General features: G+C 42.8%; 1 protein-coding gene across 1 annotated transcript in view; it reads right to left on the reverse strand.

Annotated features, from left to right (window-relative positions):
- Positions 1-6594: 6594 nt before the first annotated feature.
- The window catches only part of PLB1 (phospholipase B1), an 88164-nt gene continuing 73118 nt past the window's right edge, over positions 6595-21640 (reverse strand). Inside the window, exons 49-57 of the mRNA XM_075042882.1 lie at positions 20260-20311; positions 18291-18371; positions 17181-17246; positions 16536-16630; positions 15295-15376; positions 13837-13941; positions 12650-12745; positions 8484-8558; positions 6595-7998 (exon numbers count right to left, since the gene is read on the reverse strand). Coding sequence (XP_074898983.1) covers positions 7777-7998; positions 8484-8558; positions 12650-12745; positions 13837-13941; positions 15295-15376; positions 16536-16630; positions 17181-17246; positions 18291-18371; positions 20260-20311 — 874 coding nt within the window. The 3' untranslated portion in view covers positions 6595-7776. The remainder of the gene's footprint in view (positions 7999-8483; positions 8559-12649; positions 12746-13836; positions 13942-15294; positions 15377-16535; positions 16631-17180; positions 17247-18290; positions 18372-20259; positions 20312-21640) is intronic.

The raw sequence follows: 21640 nt of genomic DNA on the forward strand, positions 1-21640 counted from the left end.
AGGACTTCTGGATTTAATTTCCTGCTCAGTCACTGACTCATCACATAGCCCAGGGCACATCACTTCACCTCTCTGCACATAAATTTAATCATCTTTAGTTGGGGGTTAATAAGACTATCTCATAGGAATGTTAGGACACACAAATTACCCTCATAAATATTTGTAAAATGCTTCAGCAAAGGCATTGAATATTATGTTGTTGACTAAGTAACAGCCAGGGGAATGTTCTAATCATCAGGCTGGCTTATTTACTTACCTTGCACCAGAGATTTCTGGCAGTTGTACCAAAAGAGGTAGAGGAAAGGATGAAGAGATTGTTTGACTAGTGCAGCAGGAGCAGCAGCAGGAAAAGGTCAGCTCATGCCACAAAACAAGTACGTGATGGATAAATGTTATGCTAAAGTTTGAGAGGCATTTGTGTCATTTTCAGCCCAGATGCACAGAAAGTTTATGTAGATGACACTTACAGTGATGGAATATGGATGCCTAATCCTGTTATGTGTGGTTCACAAAGTCCCATGTCATTTCTTCAGAATACATGGTCAACTCTGTTTTCAGACTTAAAAAGCATTTAGATACCTGAAGTTCTGCTTTTGCACTTTCACAGAGGTGTTATCGTCTTGCCTATGGTGAGCATCTCACTGTCTGTCCTCCACCTGAGGCTGTCTGGGATTCACAGCCTAGGTGTGTCAGTGCCTCAGATCCCCAGAGGGTCTGGGAGGAATACGCAGGGATATTATATGATTCATATAATCACTCAGTTTTGCTGTGGGATGTTAAGGAGCAGCTGCACTCCAGGCCCTAGAGGCTGTATTTGCAGACAGGTAAGCTTTCTGAGGGTCCCAACATCTGCACTGAAGTAATACAAGATGGTTGCTGAGAAAGCTAAGCAGAGAGCAAGTCTTAGAAACTTTCAGAAGATGTGCCCTTAATTTCTGTTGTCTAACCTATCCCAACTGTGTCCTCCCCACTTATTCGTAACTTCTGTGTTTTACTTTGATCTGAAAGCTGCTTCAGAGGATACCTGTGGGCAACCTGGCAAGTGCAGGTAAATCCCTGGCAGGTAGAGAGCTGCTAAACTGGCCAATTCCTGTGACTTTTACAGGAGGTACTGATTGCAAAACTGAGTTGGTGCAAGAGCACGGAAAGTACTTTCTGCCTCATCCACCCACTGTGAAGCCATTACACACATTTTTCTGAAATGCCCAAGGCCCAGCTCCTCTGCTGTTGTTAAATTGAAGCACTGTTGAGCAGCCCTGGCTGCTGTTTTACTTTGGGGATTATCTCCTATCACAACCTAAACCCATTGGGGCCCTCAGGTGGTGCTTCCAGTCACCTAAGCAACACGGGTGGTAGCTAGGGGCTTTTCCTTCATGGTTAGTTTTTAACACTAAAAGGAATTTTAAAAAAATCTTTAATGGTTATGATACAGACACTTTAAAGATATCAGGTCACTTTCTTTCTTCACAGCCATAATCATTCTGGAGAGGCTGGATCGATGGGCTGAGGCCAAGTGTATGAAGTTCAACGAGGCCAAGTGCTGGGTCCTGCACTTCTGTCACAACAACCCCGTGCAGCGCTACAGGCTTGGGGAAGAGTGGCTGGAAAGCTGCCTGGCAGAAGAAGACCTAGGTGTGCTGGTTGACAGCTGGCTGAATATGAGCCAGCAGTGTGCCCAGGTGGCCAAGAAGGCCAACGTCATCCTGGCCTGCATCAGAAATAGTGTGGCCAGCAGGAGCAGGGAGGTGGTTGGTCCCCGTACTCGGCACTGGTGAGGCCGCACCTCGAGTACTGTGTTCAGTTTTGGGCCCCTCGCTACAGGAAAGACATGGAGGTGCTGGAGCGTGTTCAGAGAAGGGCAACCGAGTTGGTGAGGGGCCTGGAGCACAAGTCTTATGAGGAGCAGCTGAGGGAACTGGGGCTGTTTAATCTGGAGAAGAGGAGGCTGAGGGGAGACCTTATCGCTCTCTACAACTACCTGAAAAGGGGTTGTAGTGAGGTGGGTGCTGGTCTCTTCTGCTGGGTGGCTGCAAACAGGACGAGAGGAAATGGCCTCAAGTTGCAGCAGAGATTGGATATTAGGAAAAATTTCTTTAGTGAAAGAGTTGTCAGGCATTGGAACAGGCTGCCCAGGGAAGTGGTTGAGTCACCATCCCTGGAGGTATTCAAAAAGTGTGTAGACAAGGCACTTCAGGACATGGTTTAGCAGGCATGGATGATGGTTGGACTCAATGATCCTGAAGGTCTTTTACAACCTAAATGATTCTATGATTCTATTTTATGCCAATGAGAAAGCACTCTTAGATGCTTGGGAGCAGCTGGTTCCTCCAGCTGAAATAACTCATGCCAGTGTCAGCCCATGGATCAATGGCAGAAATTCCCAACTGCCTCTCACTGAACCATGTCCCTGCAGCACCACTAGTCCAAAGGGACTATTAAATCCTTCTTGTAAGGAAGAAGGCGGCCTGGAAACTACAAGCACCCTACCACTGAAACACGTTCATGGATCCCATACTCCATCCAACGGAGGACATGAGCCCATTTTTATACCTGACTTCTACAAATCCTGCTGAAGGCATGCAATAAGGGAAAACCCATATGGTTCAGTGAATGAAGTTTTATCAGTAAAATCCACATAACTTAATCTAGTTATGACTGCGTTATGAGTGACAGTTACATAGGTCATGGAAATGGAAAGACATAAAGGAACTTCTTCCAGTCTCTAGCCAGTGAGTAGTTCCAACCATGCCTTAAATAAGCTCTCCTGTGTTTCATTGGATTTGTTTTCAATAATTGCTCAAGCCCTGGCCTTTTCTTGTTTCCTTGGGTGACTACTCTCTCCGATGGTCAAAAACAGAACAATTTTTGCTTTGTGCTAGGATGTTCATCAAAAGCAGCTAAAGTTAATAATCTCCCCCCCCGCCCCAAGTCAGGTGTGTGTTGATAGTGTTGGGTTTCAAAATACATAAGAGAAATCTACTGAACTCAGAAAGGAATTCAATAGCCAAAATATGGTGGAACATCTGGTGTCCACAAAAGCTAAGTGGTGGCAACAACAGTAGCTGACAGTTAAATGGAAGATATTCAGCATGTGCCAAGTTAAAATGTGCCTCCCCTCTTCCACCACCCCCTTTTTTGGATACAGACTCCTGGTACTAGAAATGTTTCTCAGATACCTGGATGAGCAACCTGTGTACTCAGGACAGAAATAGTTTTAACACAGTAGTTCTCAGGAGCATCCCTCCCTGTAATGCTCAGGGATTTATGATAAGCAAAAAACTTGTTTCATTTAAGTAATTTGTGAACTACTTTATGGATAGACTTTTGTCTTGCTTTTCCCAAAATTCCAGATACCTTCCTTCTAAAAAAAGGGTAAAAAAGAGCAAGCATTGCAAACCTGTGGCCCTTCAAAAGAAAATTCTTTAAATATCCCAGGGAACATGAATCAGGCAAATGCAGAGTTGTAAAAAACCAGAGCTTTTCCATACCCGTCTCTTTGGGGTGGGGTTGTTTCAACTTAACATTTTAGCTAAATACCCCTCAAAGTAACAGAATTCTTGCCCAGATGTCCTAATCTATAACATACTGAACAGCTGTTAAAATGATATCGTTTGTCATCAGTACATCTGTATCTCACCATCTAGAAAGTGGTGGGAGGGAACGTTTAGCAATCTCCAAAGCCACACAAAATTCTTCTGTGCAGATGTTTTTCTGAATTTTCCGTCTTCTCTAAGTTCACTGAGGACCTAAACTGGACCTTGGGGCAAACTGACCCTAGATGAAACTCTCTTGTGCCATTTGACCTTATGTCCTGGTTTCAGCTGGGATAAAGTTAATTGTCTTCCTAGTACAGTAGCTGGTAGCTGGTACAGTGCTGTGTTTTGAGTTCAGTATGTGAAGAATGTTGATAACACTGATGTTTTCAGTTGTTGCTCAGTAGTGTTTAGTCTAAAGTCAAGGATTTTTCAGCTTCTCATCCCCAGCCAGCGAGAAAGCTGGAGGGACACAAGAAGTTGGCACAGGACACAGCCAGGGCACCTGACCCAAACTGGCCAATGCGGTATTCCATACCATGTGATGTCACATATAGTATATAAACTGGGGGGAGTAGGGCTGGGGGATCGCCGCTCAGGGACTAGCTGGCTGTCAATCGGCGGGTGGTGAGCACCCGCACTGCACATCATTTGTATATTCCAATCCTTTTATTATTGCTGTTGTCATTTTATTAGTGTTATCATTATCATTATTAGTTTATTCTTTTCTGTTCTGTTAAACTGTTCTTATCTCAACCCACAAGTTTTACTTCTTTTCCCAATTTTTCACCCCCATCCCACTGGGTGGGGAGGGAGTGAGTGAGCTGCTGCATGGTGCTTAGTTGCTGGCTGGGATTAAATCATGACACCTTACAAAGCAAAACACAGACACTGTACCATGATGAGAGGGAGGTCCATCAGCAGCTACAAAGGAGACCAGAACTAGAACTCAGCTGCCGCTGAAGCTGTAGATAAATTATTTGCCATCACTTGTCAGGTTCCGTCACCTGCCTGTTTGAAGAACAGATTACTTCTCAAGACCAGGCAACAGCATAACATTTATTCCCAACGCCCTTCACAACAACCTGAGCTGGGCAGCAAGGCCAGTACCCACAAAGGTCCTTTGGATGGTGACTGTTCATGTCGGCTCAGCTGTAGCTCTTCTCCAGAGGAGGAATTCATAAAGCCTCTTTTCTCAGGATGCTAGGAAATCATTTTACACAGAAGAGGTGCTTTTCAGTGGTGGGTGAGACCACGATTGGCCAAAGCAAAATCTTCGGCTAAGATGGCATGCCTTTTTCTATACAGACTTAAAGTTTCTCTTAAGCCTATCTTCTTTTATGCATCAGTAGGGAATCTGGCCTACTCAGCAGCCCACTGAGGGAAAATGCCATAAGGGCATTTGAAACCAATGGCATGTTATTGCAGAAAAAAGGGGGAATGGACAACTGGCAGACAGGATGCACAGATTACTTTCTGATTTAATGTGGCACTGAATGCAGTCAGACTAAAATCCAGACCTAATCATTTGTAATTTACTGCAGCTTAATATTACCTCTGCTTAATGAGCACAGAGGGAATGCTCAGCAGTAATATCTTCAAGGAAATAATTTTCCTTGTGGAGCAGCTGCAAACTGCATGATTCTTGATGTTTTGGGTTTTTTTAAATGTCAGTGCAGTTCATCACATACTTCAGTCTGTACAACAAAGGTGCCAGAAGATACTTCCATAGACTAAATAAGAAGTCTGCCAGTTCCTGCTCCAGCTACTTTGTGCTCCTGCTGTAGTACTGCATTAGAGCTACACCACAGCTACAGAAACTAGGGGAAAACTGTCCTGCTGCAGAAGCAGCACAAAGCCAATAAAATTTGAGCTCGATGGTTTCTCAAAAGCATCAGTAAAGGCAGTATTCCTTACAGAGCTGAATGCCACAGGGAGCTGAGGACCTGCAGTCCAAAGAGTCACCTGGGCTCCCACACAAGAATTATTTCCACTCTGGAATCCTTCAGGATGGTGGAAGAGCTAAGAGCTGTCTTTCACCTCACTTCCCAACTGGCTGCACCTCCTATGTTTTGGTTTTCAGAAGCTCAGAACAAAGTTTAGCTTTCTAAGTGAGGAAAGGGAACGTCTAGTTATTCTAGCAGGGCCACCAGCATGAAACCCAAGATGCGCTTGTATCCATCTCTAGGCAGGACAAACCTGATGTGAGAAACTGCAGTATTTTGTATCTCTAACTCATGCTGTAGGACCCCCACCCCACTTCCTGCATGAACACATGATTTAGAAAAGTAAATCAGCACTGAACTACTGTTTTGAGTTTCCTTTAAAATACCTAGTAGTGATGGAACGTTCTGCAGAGAACTACATCTTTTTACTCCTTCACAAGCGAAGAGCTGTATAAGCAGTGCTCATACATGAGAGTCCAAGCTCCCAGGAGGGAAGAGGACTCAAGAACAACATTCAGGGATGAGAGGAGATTGTAGCCTTCATGATTCACTGGGATATTTGCTCAGGTGCCTCAGCTGTGAGGCTTATATTTTACAATGTGTCTGAGGTGAAGATGCTGTGGAATGGACTGGAATACAGTAAATCTTGTCTCCTGCATTGCAGGTTTGAGGCTGTGTTTGCTTCCATTTACTGAGCTAAATAAATATCAGCAGTTGGGATAGTAGATAGTTAATGACCCACAGTGAAGACAAGGACAGGAAGAGCAGCAGAGATGCCTGTGCTGCACTGAAACAAGATGCAGGTGCTTCTGTTTTGCATTCCAAATATACCCCCACTTGGCACTGCATGTAGAGCTCCCAGACACACATCTGTGGATAAGATTTAGGCAAATAAAAGTCCTACTAGTAATAGCCCAACCTTTGAGTGCGGATCAAAGGAGAGGCAAGTGGAGCTACAGTCCCTGAAACCTGACTATACAACTTGTATTTTACCCACCTCTTATCATCTTAGTAAGGACAACGACAGGAGTGAAATGGAAAAAGGAGGAGTCTGACGATCTTCTGTGTGCCTAATGAGTAGATTTAGGAACACCAGAACACTTTCTTTCCTGAAACATTTTAATTTTCTGCTCATTTGCATTTCTGGAGTGGAAACGTAGTACACCTCACAAAAAAAAAATCACACCAGTGCAAACCATATTTTGACTTCAGTAAAATCAGAAATTGAAGTATGTGACATATATAGGAAATAACAAAGATATTGGAAAACAAGATCACAGGGAACCTGTGAAGTATATTCTGTACTAGTAGATCATATGCATTGACCTGCAAGTATAAAACAAGGAAAGTCTAATTTCCAGGAACGACCTCCTCTGAAGTCCTGATCAGAATTTTGAAAAAACTTTGGAAATTCTTCCTTGGAGAACAGCCATGGAGACTCCAGTCTGGGAGACCTGAACACACCACAGGTCCTATGAGAACCATTCAGCCAGGCTAGGTTGCCAATCAGGTACCTCATTTTTGTTTAGACCCCCTACTGCATGCTAGTGAAGAGATTCCTCCTTCACAGGAAGAGTCATTCTGGAACAAGCTGCTGTACAGCAGTGGGCAGGAGGATACAGGGCTGCCCTTGGCTCTTTAGCCCTGGAGGGGGAGTGATGTGCATGGCCCAGGCCCACACCCAGTCCCAGACAGATAGAGCCTGGAGTTCAAGGCAGTGGAGAAGGTGCAGTTATTCTAGCTGTGCTGCCCAGCACTGCACCAGGGATGCCACATGGATGGTCCAGGTTACTCAGAAGCTGGCTTAAAGATGTTTCCATGACATCATACTTCCCTGTGTAGAAATGGTCTCGCTGAATCTAACATGTGGAATTGCAGCTTTTCTTTTTTATCTCACTTACCTTGCTATTGGGGAATACCAGGTCACAATCATGGACTTGTATCTAACATTTTATATACAGTTTTATAAGAAAAAAGGGCAAATGCACAATCAAGGTGCCAAGATGCATGAATGAGTTTTCTCACTTCATGCAAGCAATTGACATCCCGAGTAATATTCATGAAATGGAGAATTGCATCCCAGAATGAAAAAGCTTTATCACTTTGAACTTCATCCTCCACTTGACTGATCTGCAGAAGCTAACTCTACTGTACATTTCTGATCAAGATTATTGGGCCCCAAAATCCCTGACTTAACCAAGAAGCTTCATTTATATCCAAAAGCTTTTTATTCCACTGGTCTCTGTGTCATACCAGAGAGCAGCCTCAGCAGAGACAGATGTTTGTTCCACTTTGCTTTACAGAGATGTCGTTTTAATGTTCTTTTCTGTGTCAGTCTCATGTTGGTGCCTCTTGACTCTTCTTCCTGACACAAGCCAGATGAGTAAAGAACCGGCCAGGACTCCAGCTACTGCAGCCACAATGACAGCCCAGTAGGGGATTGAAGGTTTGGTTTTCTCCAAGTTGAGATCTGAATTTCTGAATCCACTGTTTCTCAGTGTGGAAAGAAAGGGTTTCTCCTACAAAGGGAGAGCAAAGGTTTTACTGACCACAGACCACTCAACAGGCAGCATTCAGACAATATGCCATCACCCCTTCCCAGAGAAGAACTGTCGATCTTTAGAAAGAGTATCAGCTGTTTCTGCCTTCTGTCTATCTTAGCTTAAACTCTTTCCTGCCCTACTGCCTGAAAGTTCCTAGAACAAAAAAAGGAACCATCTCAGAGAGCAATGGCATCATTTCCAAATTTGTTTGATGGAGACAACCAAATGGAAAAATGTAGACCCATTAAAAATGGCTTAAATGAGAGGCTTTCCACTGCAGTGAGGATAATTTTTTTTGCATTAAGTTTTAAGTAGATTTTCCTGTGTGTAACAAAAAAGGAGTTTATTTTAGCTAGTCAAAGTCTTCACAAAGACCTTTTTTAAAGAATTTTACCAATAAGAATAAAGGAGGAAAATATAACTGGTTAAAGGAGAGTATGGACATCTTGGCCTTTACTTACTGGGTTTGGACACTTAAGTTTTGATCTGTCATGGGTAAAGTTGTTGTAAGTCTGCTTTTCACCAACTGGCTCCAACTGAAGAAGAGAAAAGCAATAGTAAACATAATGATGATTTTTTTCCTCCTCAGACCCTCCTGACTTGGGGGGTGTTGTGGTTTAACCCCAACCAGCAACAAAGCACCACGCAGCTGCTCACACACTCCCTCCCCACCCAGTGGGATGGGGGAGAAAATTGGGAAAAGAAGTAAAACTTGTGGGTTGAGATAAGAACAGTTTAATAGAACAGAAAAGAATAAACTAATAATGATAATGATAACACTAATAAAATGACAACAGCAATAATAAAAGGATTGGAATATACAAATGATGTGCAGTGCGGGTGCTCACCACCCGCCGATTGACAGCCAGCTAGTCCCCGAGCGGCTATCCCCCCACCCCCACTCCCCCCATTTTATATACTATATGTGACATCACATGGTATGGAATACCGCATTGGCCAGTTTGGGTCAGGTGCCCTGGCTGTGTCCTGTGCCAACTTCTTGTGTCCCTCCAGCTTTCTCGCTGGCTGGGGATGAGAAGCTGAAAAATCCTTGACTTTAGACTAAACACTACTGAGCAACAACTGAAAACATCAGTGTTATCAACATTCTTCACATACTGAACTCAAAACATAGCACTGTACCAGCTACTAGGAAGACAATTAACTCTATCCCAGCTGAAACCAGGACAGGTGGTTACAACTTTTTATCCACTCTTTTGGTGCTTGCAGCAACGAAGAAATGTGGTGGAAGGTGCATCACAGAAAAGTTGCCAAACATTTTAACACTCATGAACTGAAGAAATTGAGAATCTGATGCACTGACTCCAGAAAAACTCCTTCAGGAAGCAAGGAAGAGGAGAAGCCTTTCCTCCTTTTGCACTGAGTGGAGGAGAAAGTAACTCTGAATACCACATACTTTAAATATTCTGCTAAAACAAAGTGGTTCACTATATACCCAGTTCTCCCACGCACACATCTCAAATGACAGTATAAACCACAAAGAAAAAAAAAGAAAGAATGACAGATGTTAGTTATGCTACTTAGCACAGTACTGAAAGAAAGATGCTTAGGTGTCACGGTGATGGAATTGACTTCGAAATAATGTAGAGTTACAGAGACAGGATGAGACGGTGCCAACCTTTGCAGTCTTCACTCAGACAAGAAATTCCCTGTGAGTTTTAGCTGAGGCTGAGTTCGCAAGATTGCAAGATGTGAGTTAAATAAAGCTTTTTATACTATCAGTTGTCAGCTAAGTTACAATAGCTGACCACAGGCTCACCCTGAGTCCATTTCAAACTCAAAATACGTCCAGGCTAATGGCATAGTATTTGTGGTTGGCTAGGAGCGCACATACCATTGGTTACCATAGTTAAGCTAGAGAGCAGAGGTTTGCTCAAGTGTTTACAACTGTGTATGGACAAGCCTGAAGTAATGACTTCAGGATTGGCCCATAGAGAACTGCAGAGTTGCCATTCAGCACTTCTGGGAATAGAGCGCAGAGGAGTGCTGGAGCGTCTGCTATTGTCCACATGTGTATTTACTGTCCTCAAGTGATTAAAGTGTCAGCTGCATGTTGGAGAGAAACAAAACCACAAGTCAAACACAACATGGAGAAAACAAATTCTATTCATAAGATTTCCATATGGAATCACTGGGAATACTTTCTCTCTTTAGTTCAGTTAAAGAAAAAAGAAAAAAAGGAAGTAGAGACTGAAAAATGAAAAGAGAGAGATGACTGCAGCAAAATGTGACCAGGGAAGGGAAGAAAGCTAACAAGTGGAGAGAAGATGAGAAGCAAAACAGAATGCCAAGTTTTGCTGGTTGTCGTGGGGTCCTGCTAGACTCATATGAGTGTCCTAACCACTTGGCCTGCCCGCCAGCTAATGTTGTGAAGACTGAATTTCGTAGTTTTGTTGCATCTTAAAGGGAACAGCTCAAATTCTGATGTGATTATCTGTAAGATGTGTGGCTTATATCCTGTAGCATTCTGTCTGCAGTATGACTGGGTGTTTGTAGAGAATTGTAATACGCCCTGCGTCAGGGCACTTGGTAAGGAGTTTGGCGCAGAGCCCAGACAAAGGACAATAAGGTGCAAAGTTCTGTAGCCAGCCATGCTTGCTTCATCTCTACGTGATCTGTTCCTCAGGGGCATTAGCTTCTGAGCTTTGAAGATGACAGTATACCCCTGTCCATGAGCATACAGGGCAACTTCTGGAAGAAACACACAGCTCCTCTAAAGCATGTGGCAAACATGGAGGCAGAACACAAGCTAAACACACTGTCCGAGTGCTCTTCTCCTGGGCCAGGGAACCAATGAGGTGGATTTGGGACCAGTGGGGGCCCCTTAAGACTACAGAATCCTCTGACTTCAAAAAGCAGGAGCATACTTTGCTTTGCGTGAAGCAAAAAGGGCAAAGAACATCATGGTGAGGAAGAGGCTCCTTCAGCCATCCCCGACCCTGCATACCCACGCACTGGCCAGGCACAATCTGGCCCTTTACATGTACTGACAAGAATCCATGTCATTTGGCCATAAGCCTACAGCCTGCTGAGCTTTTCGGGGAACAGGGAAACAATACAGCCTTACAGTAAGCTTGCACAGCCTCGCCGTACATGGACTGCGAATGAAAAGCAGGGATGTGTTACAAGAACTAAATTTAAATAGTAAAAGGTAGAATCTTCATTTGGCATAGACTGACAGATCTCTACAGAAGGGAATAGTTGCACTTCACATCAGTAAGAACCTGATCCCTGCCACCCCAGTAGAAAGCTTTGTGTCAGTATCCTTACATGCATAGGAAATGAGTGACAGTCTGGACGGAATAAAACTCTGGTTGCATAGAGAAAGGACTGATAGGGATTCAGGAATGAGTAATGGCCAATAGAAACACCATGTGGCAACAGGAAGCCAATTTAAGGCTACCATATGTCCAGTTAGCAACTCTTTTTCTTCTTGAAACCTGCAGCCATGCTTAATTTGAATGTTTTTTGCATTTGCCTGGTATTTCTGGGCCACCATGAGCCCTCTTCAAGCTACTGCACAATGAAGCCTACCAGACTGCTGTCATTTGGAGTCCCAGAAAGGGAAGATGGAAAATAGACAGATTTGCTGTGCATGCACAAATCAATTATTGAGAGCATGGGCATGCACTATACATCTACTGCTTTCTATAACCCTGGACTTACAGCTCATATGCTATACTGGGCAACTGCACAGATTTCTGCCATGCATTTCCCACTCCTTATGCTCAAGTTCATTCTGAAGTATCCTGGATGTTTCTTATCTTGCTCAAGCCTTTACTTAAACAAAAAAGAAATTCCCCTCCATTTATGCTTATTTCTTGTACAAACCAGGATACAGGATTTCTGCTACCACCATATGTTTGGGTACTGGTGTTTATGAGACAAGAGGAGGAAATTTTGCTGTGGCATGAAAATGCCATAGTCTTCCTTCCACCATGGGAAACATCATGGTTCTGAAAGCAAGTGTGACCTTGGAGCTAACAAGTCCAGCGTGTGCCTCTTACACACTCTTCCAGCACTGTTCAAAAACTATAATTTCCTCCAAAATGACAGAAGGAATATGACTGCAAGCAGAGGCATCATAGGTGTGATTTCAGTCCCCCATTAGTTTCAGTGACTCTGCTAGAATTGCTTCAGATACTAGAGTGGGTGGTACAACATGTCCACACTATTAATGGCAGCAAAAATTCAATCATCACATGTATGTTTTCCTAACAAATCTAACAGAATTCACTGAAGAAGGGAAGCTCATTCAACATACATTTTAGGGATACCTACAGGACTGAATGTTTAACTAGGCTGATTTTCTGCTTTAATGCAAGTTATTTACCAAATAAGAAAGGAATTTTTCATTACATTAAGACTCTCAGGATTTCTCACTTTGAATGAGCAAAAGTCTTACTCTCTTTTATGCAACATGATTGCTTTGGATTGTATTCCTGAGAAATGCAGGCTGAGAAGGGTCTCAGTGTTGAGCAGACCCCCTCTTGTTAGGGTATCAATTTTATTTCTTGCTTACTGTTTTGTTTCAGACATCTTTTTCATGGTCTTTTGTAGGGACTTCTACCATAAACACATAAGGATCTAGGTCGTAACCTCTTACCATGTTATTCCAGAGAGCCATGGCCATCTCGGCATAGCCTCTTACACTGAAATGAAAGCAGTCTGCAGCAAAGAAACTCAGATCTGGCTTGCCATTCTGCAATAAAAGCAAAAATTTATTTCTCAGCACATTTCAACCTTTGAGATCTGACATATTACATCTAATAGGGCACTGTACTTGGCATACCCACTTCACAATTTTGGTAAACTTCCTAAAGGCAATATGCGTATATTTTGATGCTGCAAATAAACTTAGATACTCCTAACTGTGGGCTGATTACTGCATCTTGAGACCTTCTGTGTAATTCAGCCTGCTCAAGTTCACACAACAATTTTCATAACAAACTTAAATTTGTCATTAAACCAACAGTCCCAGCTCTTATGTGGACTCTGTCATTGACCCACACTCCACCTTGCACAGAACTGATAGAAAACCGGTTGCATATTCTCACTTGTTAAACTTCCACAACTCAGACTCAGACTTACAACCTTTCAGGTGTTGAAATTTTGCTGAATTTCAGACAGCAGTAGAAATTGCAGGCTTATCCAGCTGTGGTAAATGTCTTTCCTAGGGAAAATTTGCCTCATCAATATCAATATGGTAACCATTCTTTGGACTTGAAAGCTGCCAGAACAAAATGGGGATGATATGACAAAAGAATCAGTATTGCAAAACTGTGTGGTTTTGACCAGGATTCATGCTGAATATTTGTATCCCTAAATATACAGCATACATAATGCTAAAGCTGGAGAAAAGAAGGAGAATCAATGTTTGGCTTCAAAGGCTGCTTCCTGTTTCCAGGCTGGGATGAGCTAGGCATGCAAGTGCTGGTCTCCATGGGAAGGAAACCTGGACATACTCTGTAACCTAGATCAGAAGAAAATTGTGGTGAATGCCAACCAAGCCACCAACAGGGGAAGCAAAAGGGGAACCAACATGCAGTTTAAAAGAAGCCAGAGGGTGCTTAGTTTTAATGTGTGCACACTACAAACGATTCCTGAAGCCATTTTGATTCACAGGCAACACAGTCTTTCCTGTCTTCTCCTCTGTCACTCATTGCAGGTTCCACCCTGTGCTGCTTGACTGTGCAAAGAGAAGAAAACACAGTCCTTGTGGCATGGATCTTACTGCCTTAGAGAAATCAAGGTACTGGTCCTTGCATAATGGGAAAGAACAACAGGACTTACGCTATCCAGGGGCAACAAAGTGTTTCGAAAAAACGGCTGCATGACAACGGCAAAGTCCTCACGCTCTTCATAACGACCACTGTTGATCAGCTGTAAGGCTTCAGCCTGTATGGAGTTGCATGGTTGGAAACAGAAAAATTACTTACAAGGTTCTTCTAACATTTGTTAGCTATCAAAAACATGCATATTACACTTCTTTCAATGTAAGAACCCATAAATTGTTAGTATAGATCCAGCTGAATAGTATAAAGCAGTCCAGAGAACAGCTAAGAAAATAATTTGGTTCATGAAGAGATTTTCATGAGGAAAAGGCACAGAAGCTAGGATAATTCAAAATGTAAAGTTCTTTTTTTTTTTTTAAGATTAAACAAGTACTTTGTACCTTACTTATAGAAGTCAGTGCTGCACAATCACAACGTGATTCAAATTTACAGAGAATTAAAAAAAGGAATAAGGCCAAGTTTTTTTAGAAGTGACAAATGAGTTCAGAAGGCCAACTTGAGACTGAAGTGTGCTTGATTTTTCAGAAAGGTATGCTTGAAGTAAAATAAAACTTAAGCATTGAAAAATCACCTGCCACTTTTGAAATCTATAGCAATAGTCATTCATACAGATAATAAAAACATCTAGTTACTTGCCAGCTTATGGGTATAAATTCTAATGCTTCTGGTCATATCTCAAAACATTCCTAACCTCACTTCCTTAGTTAAGGAAAACGTCCCCCTGGGTGGGTTTATACAAGTATTTTCCAAGATGGATTTTTTGAGCATTGTCAGATTCATCAAACAACATCCACTGCCAGAGCCAGAATAGGAGGACTGGAGAACATAATGTGAACAGATACAGTGATTCCTGTATTCAAAGGATGGAATGATGCAAAAACCTTCTGCTCCAATAGCTATTTATAGCCTTTGTTAAATTTCAGTGAATCTTATGCCTGAGGCTATGAAAAGTTACTCTCAGATAGCAAGCTGACCCATGGTAAGCTATCTGTGTGTACACTCTCAGTCCATGGCAAAAGAAAGGAATATCAGGTTGGGTTAGTTCATTTTCTCTGCTAATTGTTACCACAAAACAGCTAATGCAACATAATTTGTCACTCTTGCAGTGACATGTTAACTCATGTGAGCTATTCATTGGATTCATAATGGACAAGCATGTATCAACTGAACAGCCATCATCAGGAACTCCTCTTCAGCTGTCGAAACAGCAACGGGAAACCGAACTAGTCTTAATCTGCCTCCAGCTCAGAACCAAGGTCAAATCATAAAGAAGTATAGAAAGATTTGTATACTGCTAACTGGTTAGCTGGGTAGGTTTTTAGTTAGACTGTAGCCAAGCTGTTTCCCAGTCATCCCTCTCTGTCCTGCTGAGGATATGCATGAGAGGAAAGGCAGTGAGGGAAGCAATTCAAAAAGACACAAGTGAGGATGACCAGTTACAGAATCAAGGTATTACCTGAAAATCTCTGTTAACTCTCTTAATTTCTTGTAGTTCAGAAGAATTTTCCTTGGGGTTTAAGAAACATGGGCAAACATTCCTTCAATGAAAGAAATAGTAGAATTAAAAGCCAACCTGGAATAGCCTATACAATTATTCAGCAACGTGTGTTTGCTTCAAGAAGCTCAAAGCTCACATACTGAAGGAGATCCACCTCATTGGCTTAGAAATGGACAGATACTTCAGAAAAAAATCCCTACTGACTTAGTTTTCAAAGTGAACACCTGTCACAGCTGGTAATAGCTGCAGGATCCACAACTCTTGAGTCAAACACAAAAGTGTTTAGTATGTCACACATTAGCAGGAAATCACGTGTTAGAATAAAAAAACCCAAACCCTACATATAGGCTTACAGCAGATTTTCAGAAATCTGGGGGTTTAAAGGTAGAAAAGGTAAATTTTTCATGTAGTCCTACTCCTTAGACCACTGTGTTTTGTTCTGTTATTCCCATATCGGGAGGCAATAACTTGTGCTTCACTGAAATGCATCCTCTAAGAATGTGCTTGGAATGAATATGAAGACATCAAGAAGACAGTCAATTCATTATTTTCCCTTCTAGTGTGTTCCAGTAGTTAATCACTTCTTTTATTAAAAATCTGTGCCTAACTTCATTTGAATTCATTAGACACCAGCTTCCAGCCACTGGTCTTTGTTATACCTTTCTCTGCCAGACTAAAGAGGCTTTTCATGTCCATGCTGACTCCTGTAAAGGCACTGCTGCTTTCTTAAACAAGTCCCTCAATCTTCTTTGAGTTAGGATTTTGGTCTCCTCCATTAGGCATGAAAAGCAGTTCCTGGTTGTGCACTCTGCTGTATGCAGCGCAGCCTGCACCATGAGTAATGCAGCACTGAATACAAGGAGAGGCATCAGGGATGTCAGCCTGTGCTGCTGACCAGTCAATGGCTAAGTGGAAAAGGCTTTGAAGTTCAGTTGTACAGCAATTAGATGGTGACTTGTGCTGTGACATGCTGCCTTAGAGCTGAGAAGAAAAGTGATGATTCTGCTCTCTACAGACGCATGCCTTCGAGCTGAAGTACTGGAAGAAGTAATAGAAAGTTGATGGGAACTAGTGTGTCAGGTAAAGGCTGCAACAAAACTAGCTTGGAAAGCTCAGTGTGGATGTCCTACTGTAGAAGCAATTTAGACTGATCCAAAAAAATAGCACTTTAAAGGCAAAGACCTGCTTTGCTCACTTACTTTGCTGTCAAAGCGCACCCCAAAGAGCTTGCTGCGATGTGACGCAGTCCAGAAATCTCTAATATCTCCACCATGTTGACAAAGACTCTTGGGAGCTGCAGGGATTATAATAACCAGACATACCAAATCACAGAACATGATACCACTACAAAGTGAGAAAGAAGTGCCATCCGTAGGTCAGGGAGTCATTGCAAACTACACCAACTGCAACCAATGGCACATGCAAGGATGATGTATAAAGGGAGGGGGAAACGTACAGTGGATGTCAGCTAAAAAATTCCCGGCAGCTAATACAAACTAGCTGAAATGCTGCTTCATTCCCTGGGGCAATTTCCATTTTCTCTAGGGTAAATGAAACTTTGTACAGTTGGTTTAGCCATCAAAACTGGCAGTAGGGTTGTGCTGTGTTTGGTCTGCAGCAAAAATGCTGTGAAACACACAGTTTTCCTGAAAGTGCAGCCCGCTTTCTCAGGGTATTATCTAATACAGTTGTTGACATGCAGTGCTGAGGAGCAGTCTGACTCCACCTATTTGGAAGATGACCTTGTACGAAACAGAATCACTGACAGTCTATCAATCAGAGGTGAGAAAAACATTGGTATGCTTGCCAGGAAAATAGCTTGCTAGAGTATCTTAAAAACTTACCTCCTCATACAAAATATCCAGAGTGTCCTGAAGGTGCTTTACATACTTTTGCACTGAATAGGTTTCCTGTGTAATTAAAATAAATAAATAAATAAATAGGATCAGTCTTCTTTCAGGAACCAAGATGTTTTATTGTTTTGCCTGAACAAAGGAGTCCACAGACTCTCTACTTGCAAGGTGGTCCTTGAGAAGATATACTGACTCAATTCTCCTTTTTGCCTTCATTGGCAGATATATTTTCAGATCAAGAGGTTTATTGTCACATGTACACAGGTTATATAGTGCTTGTGTTTCCTTGTCACTAATATATTCCCTTAATCTCTGTAGAAAATCCCAAGGTATATAATAGTTCTTGGCAGAGTCTTTGCCTGCTGAATGACTAAGTAAATCACGTTTTTGGATTTCATGCTTTCTTTTATGGGACCCAGATCAGACTAGTTTGCCTTATGAACAGAGCGATACATTTTTGTTAAACTGCCAATCTGGGGAAATGGATATGGAGGCAGTCAGGCCCCACAAAACCCATAGGCAAAATGACTTTGTGACTGTGGTTAGAGGTGTAGCTGTGGGGGCAACGGCTATGGGCAGCAGCCTCTAAAGGAAAAAGAGCAAAACTGAGAGAACAGTCCCTGGTCATTTCAATGAGCTGGGGTCCAAACCCCCTGTTTGTGCCACAGGAACCTTTTCAGAGGGGATGGCCACTGACAGCTAGATGAAAGACATCTTTTTCACTATAATTTCTTTTGGTGTAATTCTGAAGCAAGAATCAGGCATCCTCAGCAATTATTGCATGGAGACACTTTCCAGAATAAAACTTCACTTGTGTCCCCATAACAACATGTCTAAGACACCATGCTGTCTCGATTGCTTTGTCCAGTTAAGCTGGGAGAGCTCTTCAGTTTATCCTTGGTGTTTTGTTCAGTATGGGGCAGGTTGCTTGTTCTTAAGTAAAGCTATGCGCTTGTTTCTAATACAATAGAGATGAAAGGAACAGGACTTCTAAGTGCTTTTTAAACAAAGTGGAACTTTGCTCACTGAGAAAGGTTATATTTCCAGGGCTGGTCACCTCCCAAGTGCTTGGATGAGCATGCCTAATTGAGAGATACAAACCTCATCCAAGCAGTACTGGCATAGGTCGTTGCCTCCAACAAGGACAGTGATCAGCTTCCAGTCTTCCTTGAAGTTAATTTTCTAGTAGCACAAAAATAAACAGATTGCAGCATCCATTGCTTAGGCATGCAGAGGTAACATTCACAAATGGGGCTAAACAGGGTACAGACAGCATGGCAGAGCAGAGAAAGGAGGCATGCTGAGTTAAGTTGGCAAAAGAAAAGCATCTGTCCAGGGGGAAAATGTGAACTGTTTGCTAGTGTAGCTGCAATTCACCTTGGCTTTTGTAAGGAAATTCCCTTCAGCAGACAAGACCTGTCAGGGTAGCCAAGCATGGACATGTGTTTGTGGCAGCAAGCATGCCTAAATGAATGTTAGCATCAGGACAGGGATAGACAGGAGAGATTTGCCAGCCATGGCTGAACACTGCAGGCAGCATGGGGACGAAGCAGTGTGGGAGTGGATACTGAAGTGACTCATGGAGCTGTGGAACAGGAGCTGCTGGGCATCCCTGCCAGCTGTGCAAGTATTACCCCATGGCCAGGAGGGGCAAAGGGCACCCCAGGGAACAGGCAGCTGGATTGAAATAGAGGAGTCCAGGAGGCTGGCGACTTCACTGAGCTCATATAAGGGCAGCTGCAGCATCCACGTCACCGCAAGCTAACAATAGACACTGCTGAGAGCTGGATCTCATCAAAACATTTTGTAACGTTCAGTACAAATAAAGGAATCAAAGGCAACTATTTTTAGTGTGGTGCATTTACATAACAAACATCTGCAAAAGGTTCCCACAAATAGAGGAAGGGCCTGGGAATCACCCACAGATCTGAATTCTCCTTCTTAACCAGCACTTTGCTTGGAAAGCCTTTCATGAAGAGCCAAAGTACAGCAGGGACTTCCCCCCCTCCTCTTTTTAAAGTTGCATAAAAAGCAGTGAATAAAACAAAGCTCCAGAGCCATGTACCATTTTATTGAAGAGCCATGCCAGGGCCTTTCACTCTGCCAAACAATTGGTAATGCAGAGTAACTGACAGTGGGGTTAGCGTGCAGCATCCATCAAGAGTGCTGGCACAGAGACACACATGCTTTGACAAATCCTGTTTATTCATTACCTTCCTCTCCCATTCAGCCTGAGCCAAGGAGCACCAGGCACTCCTATTCCCTTACAGGGTGCTTTGCCTGAACCAACAGCTCACACCCAGCCAGTCGTCCGCTCCAATTCAGCCAACACTTAGAGCAGGGCAGCCTTAGTTTTCTCCCAGATTTCCTCCCCCCACCCTAAACTTCAGTAGCAGTCACTGAATTAAAAGTGAGTTGCCTGTTTCGTGCCCTTTGTAGCCCTTGGTGGAGCTGGCACAACAGGCTGGTCCACAACACTAGATCCCCTACTTAATTCCCTAAAAGCTTGTGGCATGAGAGGGATTCACCTAACCCTGAGGTTTCTGGCCACTAATTAATCACTTGCCTGCTCAGAACCAGGGTTTCAGAGGGCCTAATCTCCTGGGAAGACTTCAGTTTTCCCCCTTCTCAGTATTACCATTTCCCAGACCCAAGGGTGAATAGTGTGATTCATATTGGTCACCAGGTGCCTGCTCCAGTGATTTTACTCTCAGCTTTTATGACCGCCACTTTGAATGCTGCTGCTCAAGTAAGCAGTCCTCTGATCTCCCCAGAGCCTTCTGATCTCTCCTTTTTCTCACTACCATCCTTACAACCCCTGGCTGCACTGCATCCTACATTAGTCTCTGCCTTGTGTGTTTGCATCTTACCTGCATGGATTTGTACAGGTAAATTATCATCTCCTAAAGGCTAATCCCAGGCACATTCATCTTGGAAAGCACACCAGAGACAAGGACACTGACTTTTCTTCCATCAGTAAAGCACTCTTCACTACTCAAGCATCCCATCAATTAAAGTCATCTCCCAGAGACCACGGGAGCATTGAGGGGTGGCCAGAAGCTCCACTTACCAAGCTGCTTCTCATTAGCTCCACCAATTCACGTGCTTGGGCTGACATATTGCTGTAGAGAGAGGACAGAAGCATTTTAGATGCATGCTCTGAAAGCACATCATCTTCTTGCTCTCCCACTCTTCATTTCAGGGAATCTTAGGATCAACAGAAATCAGTACACAGAAAGTGATGCCTCAAAAGGACAGGCAAACATAGAAGGACCAAAATCAGCAGCAGTTGCACAAGTGAATAATCTGATCTGAAAGGGCTTCAGCTAGGATGGCTGCCAAGTGGCAAGCAACTGGGATGAATTCCCCCCATCTCAGAGTTGGCTTAAGTGTGTTTTGTTTGGAGAAAACCATTAATACCCAGATGCACAGAAATGTTTAGTTGCATAACTCCCTTCAAAATCTAGTGGGGGAATTTGTTACTTACACAGAAGCTGAGCATCTAACCAGCCTTCCTGATCTGGCCTTAAATTCCTACGGCTTATCTTATTGCTGCAAGATATTGCTTACACTGTGGAACTGCCAGCCTGGAGAGTCCCAGTCCAGCTCTGGGCAGGATGCAACCTCCATGGAGCAAAGCACAAACCATGCTGAGACACCAGCTGGAAACTTGAGCTCCTGATATACTAGCATGAGACTGTGCTTAAGCTAATTAGCCCTACCTCTCTCCAGCAGCTACACAAATGCAACTACATTATTTGCGCTCTCAGAAACATACCGATTGCCCTAGTCTTTGGTCAAGGTACCCACAAATATTTAGTAGCTACACAGGCTTTGCTACCTGTCCTGAAACTCTCTTGCAGTAAATTTAATGACTGTTAAAGGTGTCACAAAGTCTTGGAAACAAATTCCATGAGTATTCATGGAGCAGGCATAACATATGCAATAAAAACTCTTTCACATTTTGGTTCTTAACAGACTAGTAGAGCTTTTCTTCAGGAGGAGAAAGGAATTAATTCACAGCTGCTCATTCTGTTCTTTTTCTTTGCACTGGTTTTTAATGCCATTAGGGTGGCAGTGGGCTTCTATTTGTTAGTTTGAGGCACATTTCCCAGAAATCAAGGAATAAAGGAGAGATGGTCATTAATTGTTTCTCATTACAGATATGGCCTGATAGTGAATCAGAGACCTGCATACCGAAGGCTGGTAAGAAAAAGGTACTGATAGAATTAGAAGCATAACTAAGACATTGGCTTGGAAATTGTGGGTAGAGGTTAAATGGAGAAAGGAATTTTCTCTTTGTCTCTAATTTAGAAAAAGATACAAATAAATCCCCCAAATATTGAATTTAAATACTATTTTAAATAAATAAATAAATAAATAAATAACATCAGACCACAGAAATGTGCTCAGTACAAGTAAGTCATCAGTATTAACTCAACCTTAACATG

Source organism: Buteo buteo, chromosome 12, assembly GCF_964188355.1.
Source record: "Buteo buteo chromosome 12, bButBut1.hap1.1, whole genome shotgun sequence".
Classification (NCBI taxonomy): Eukaryota; Metazoa; Chordata; class Aves; order Accipitriformes; family Accipitridae; genus Buteo; species Buteo buteo.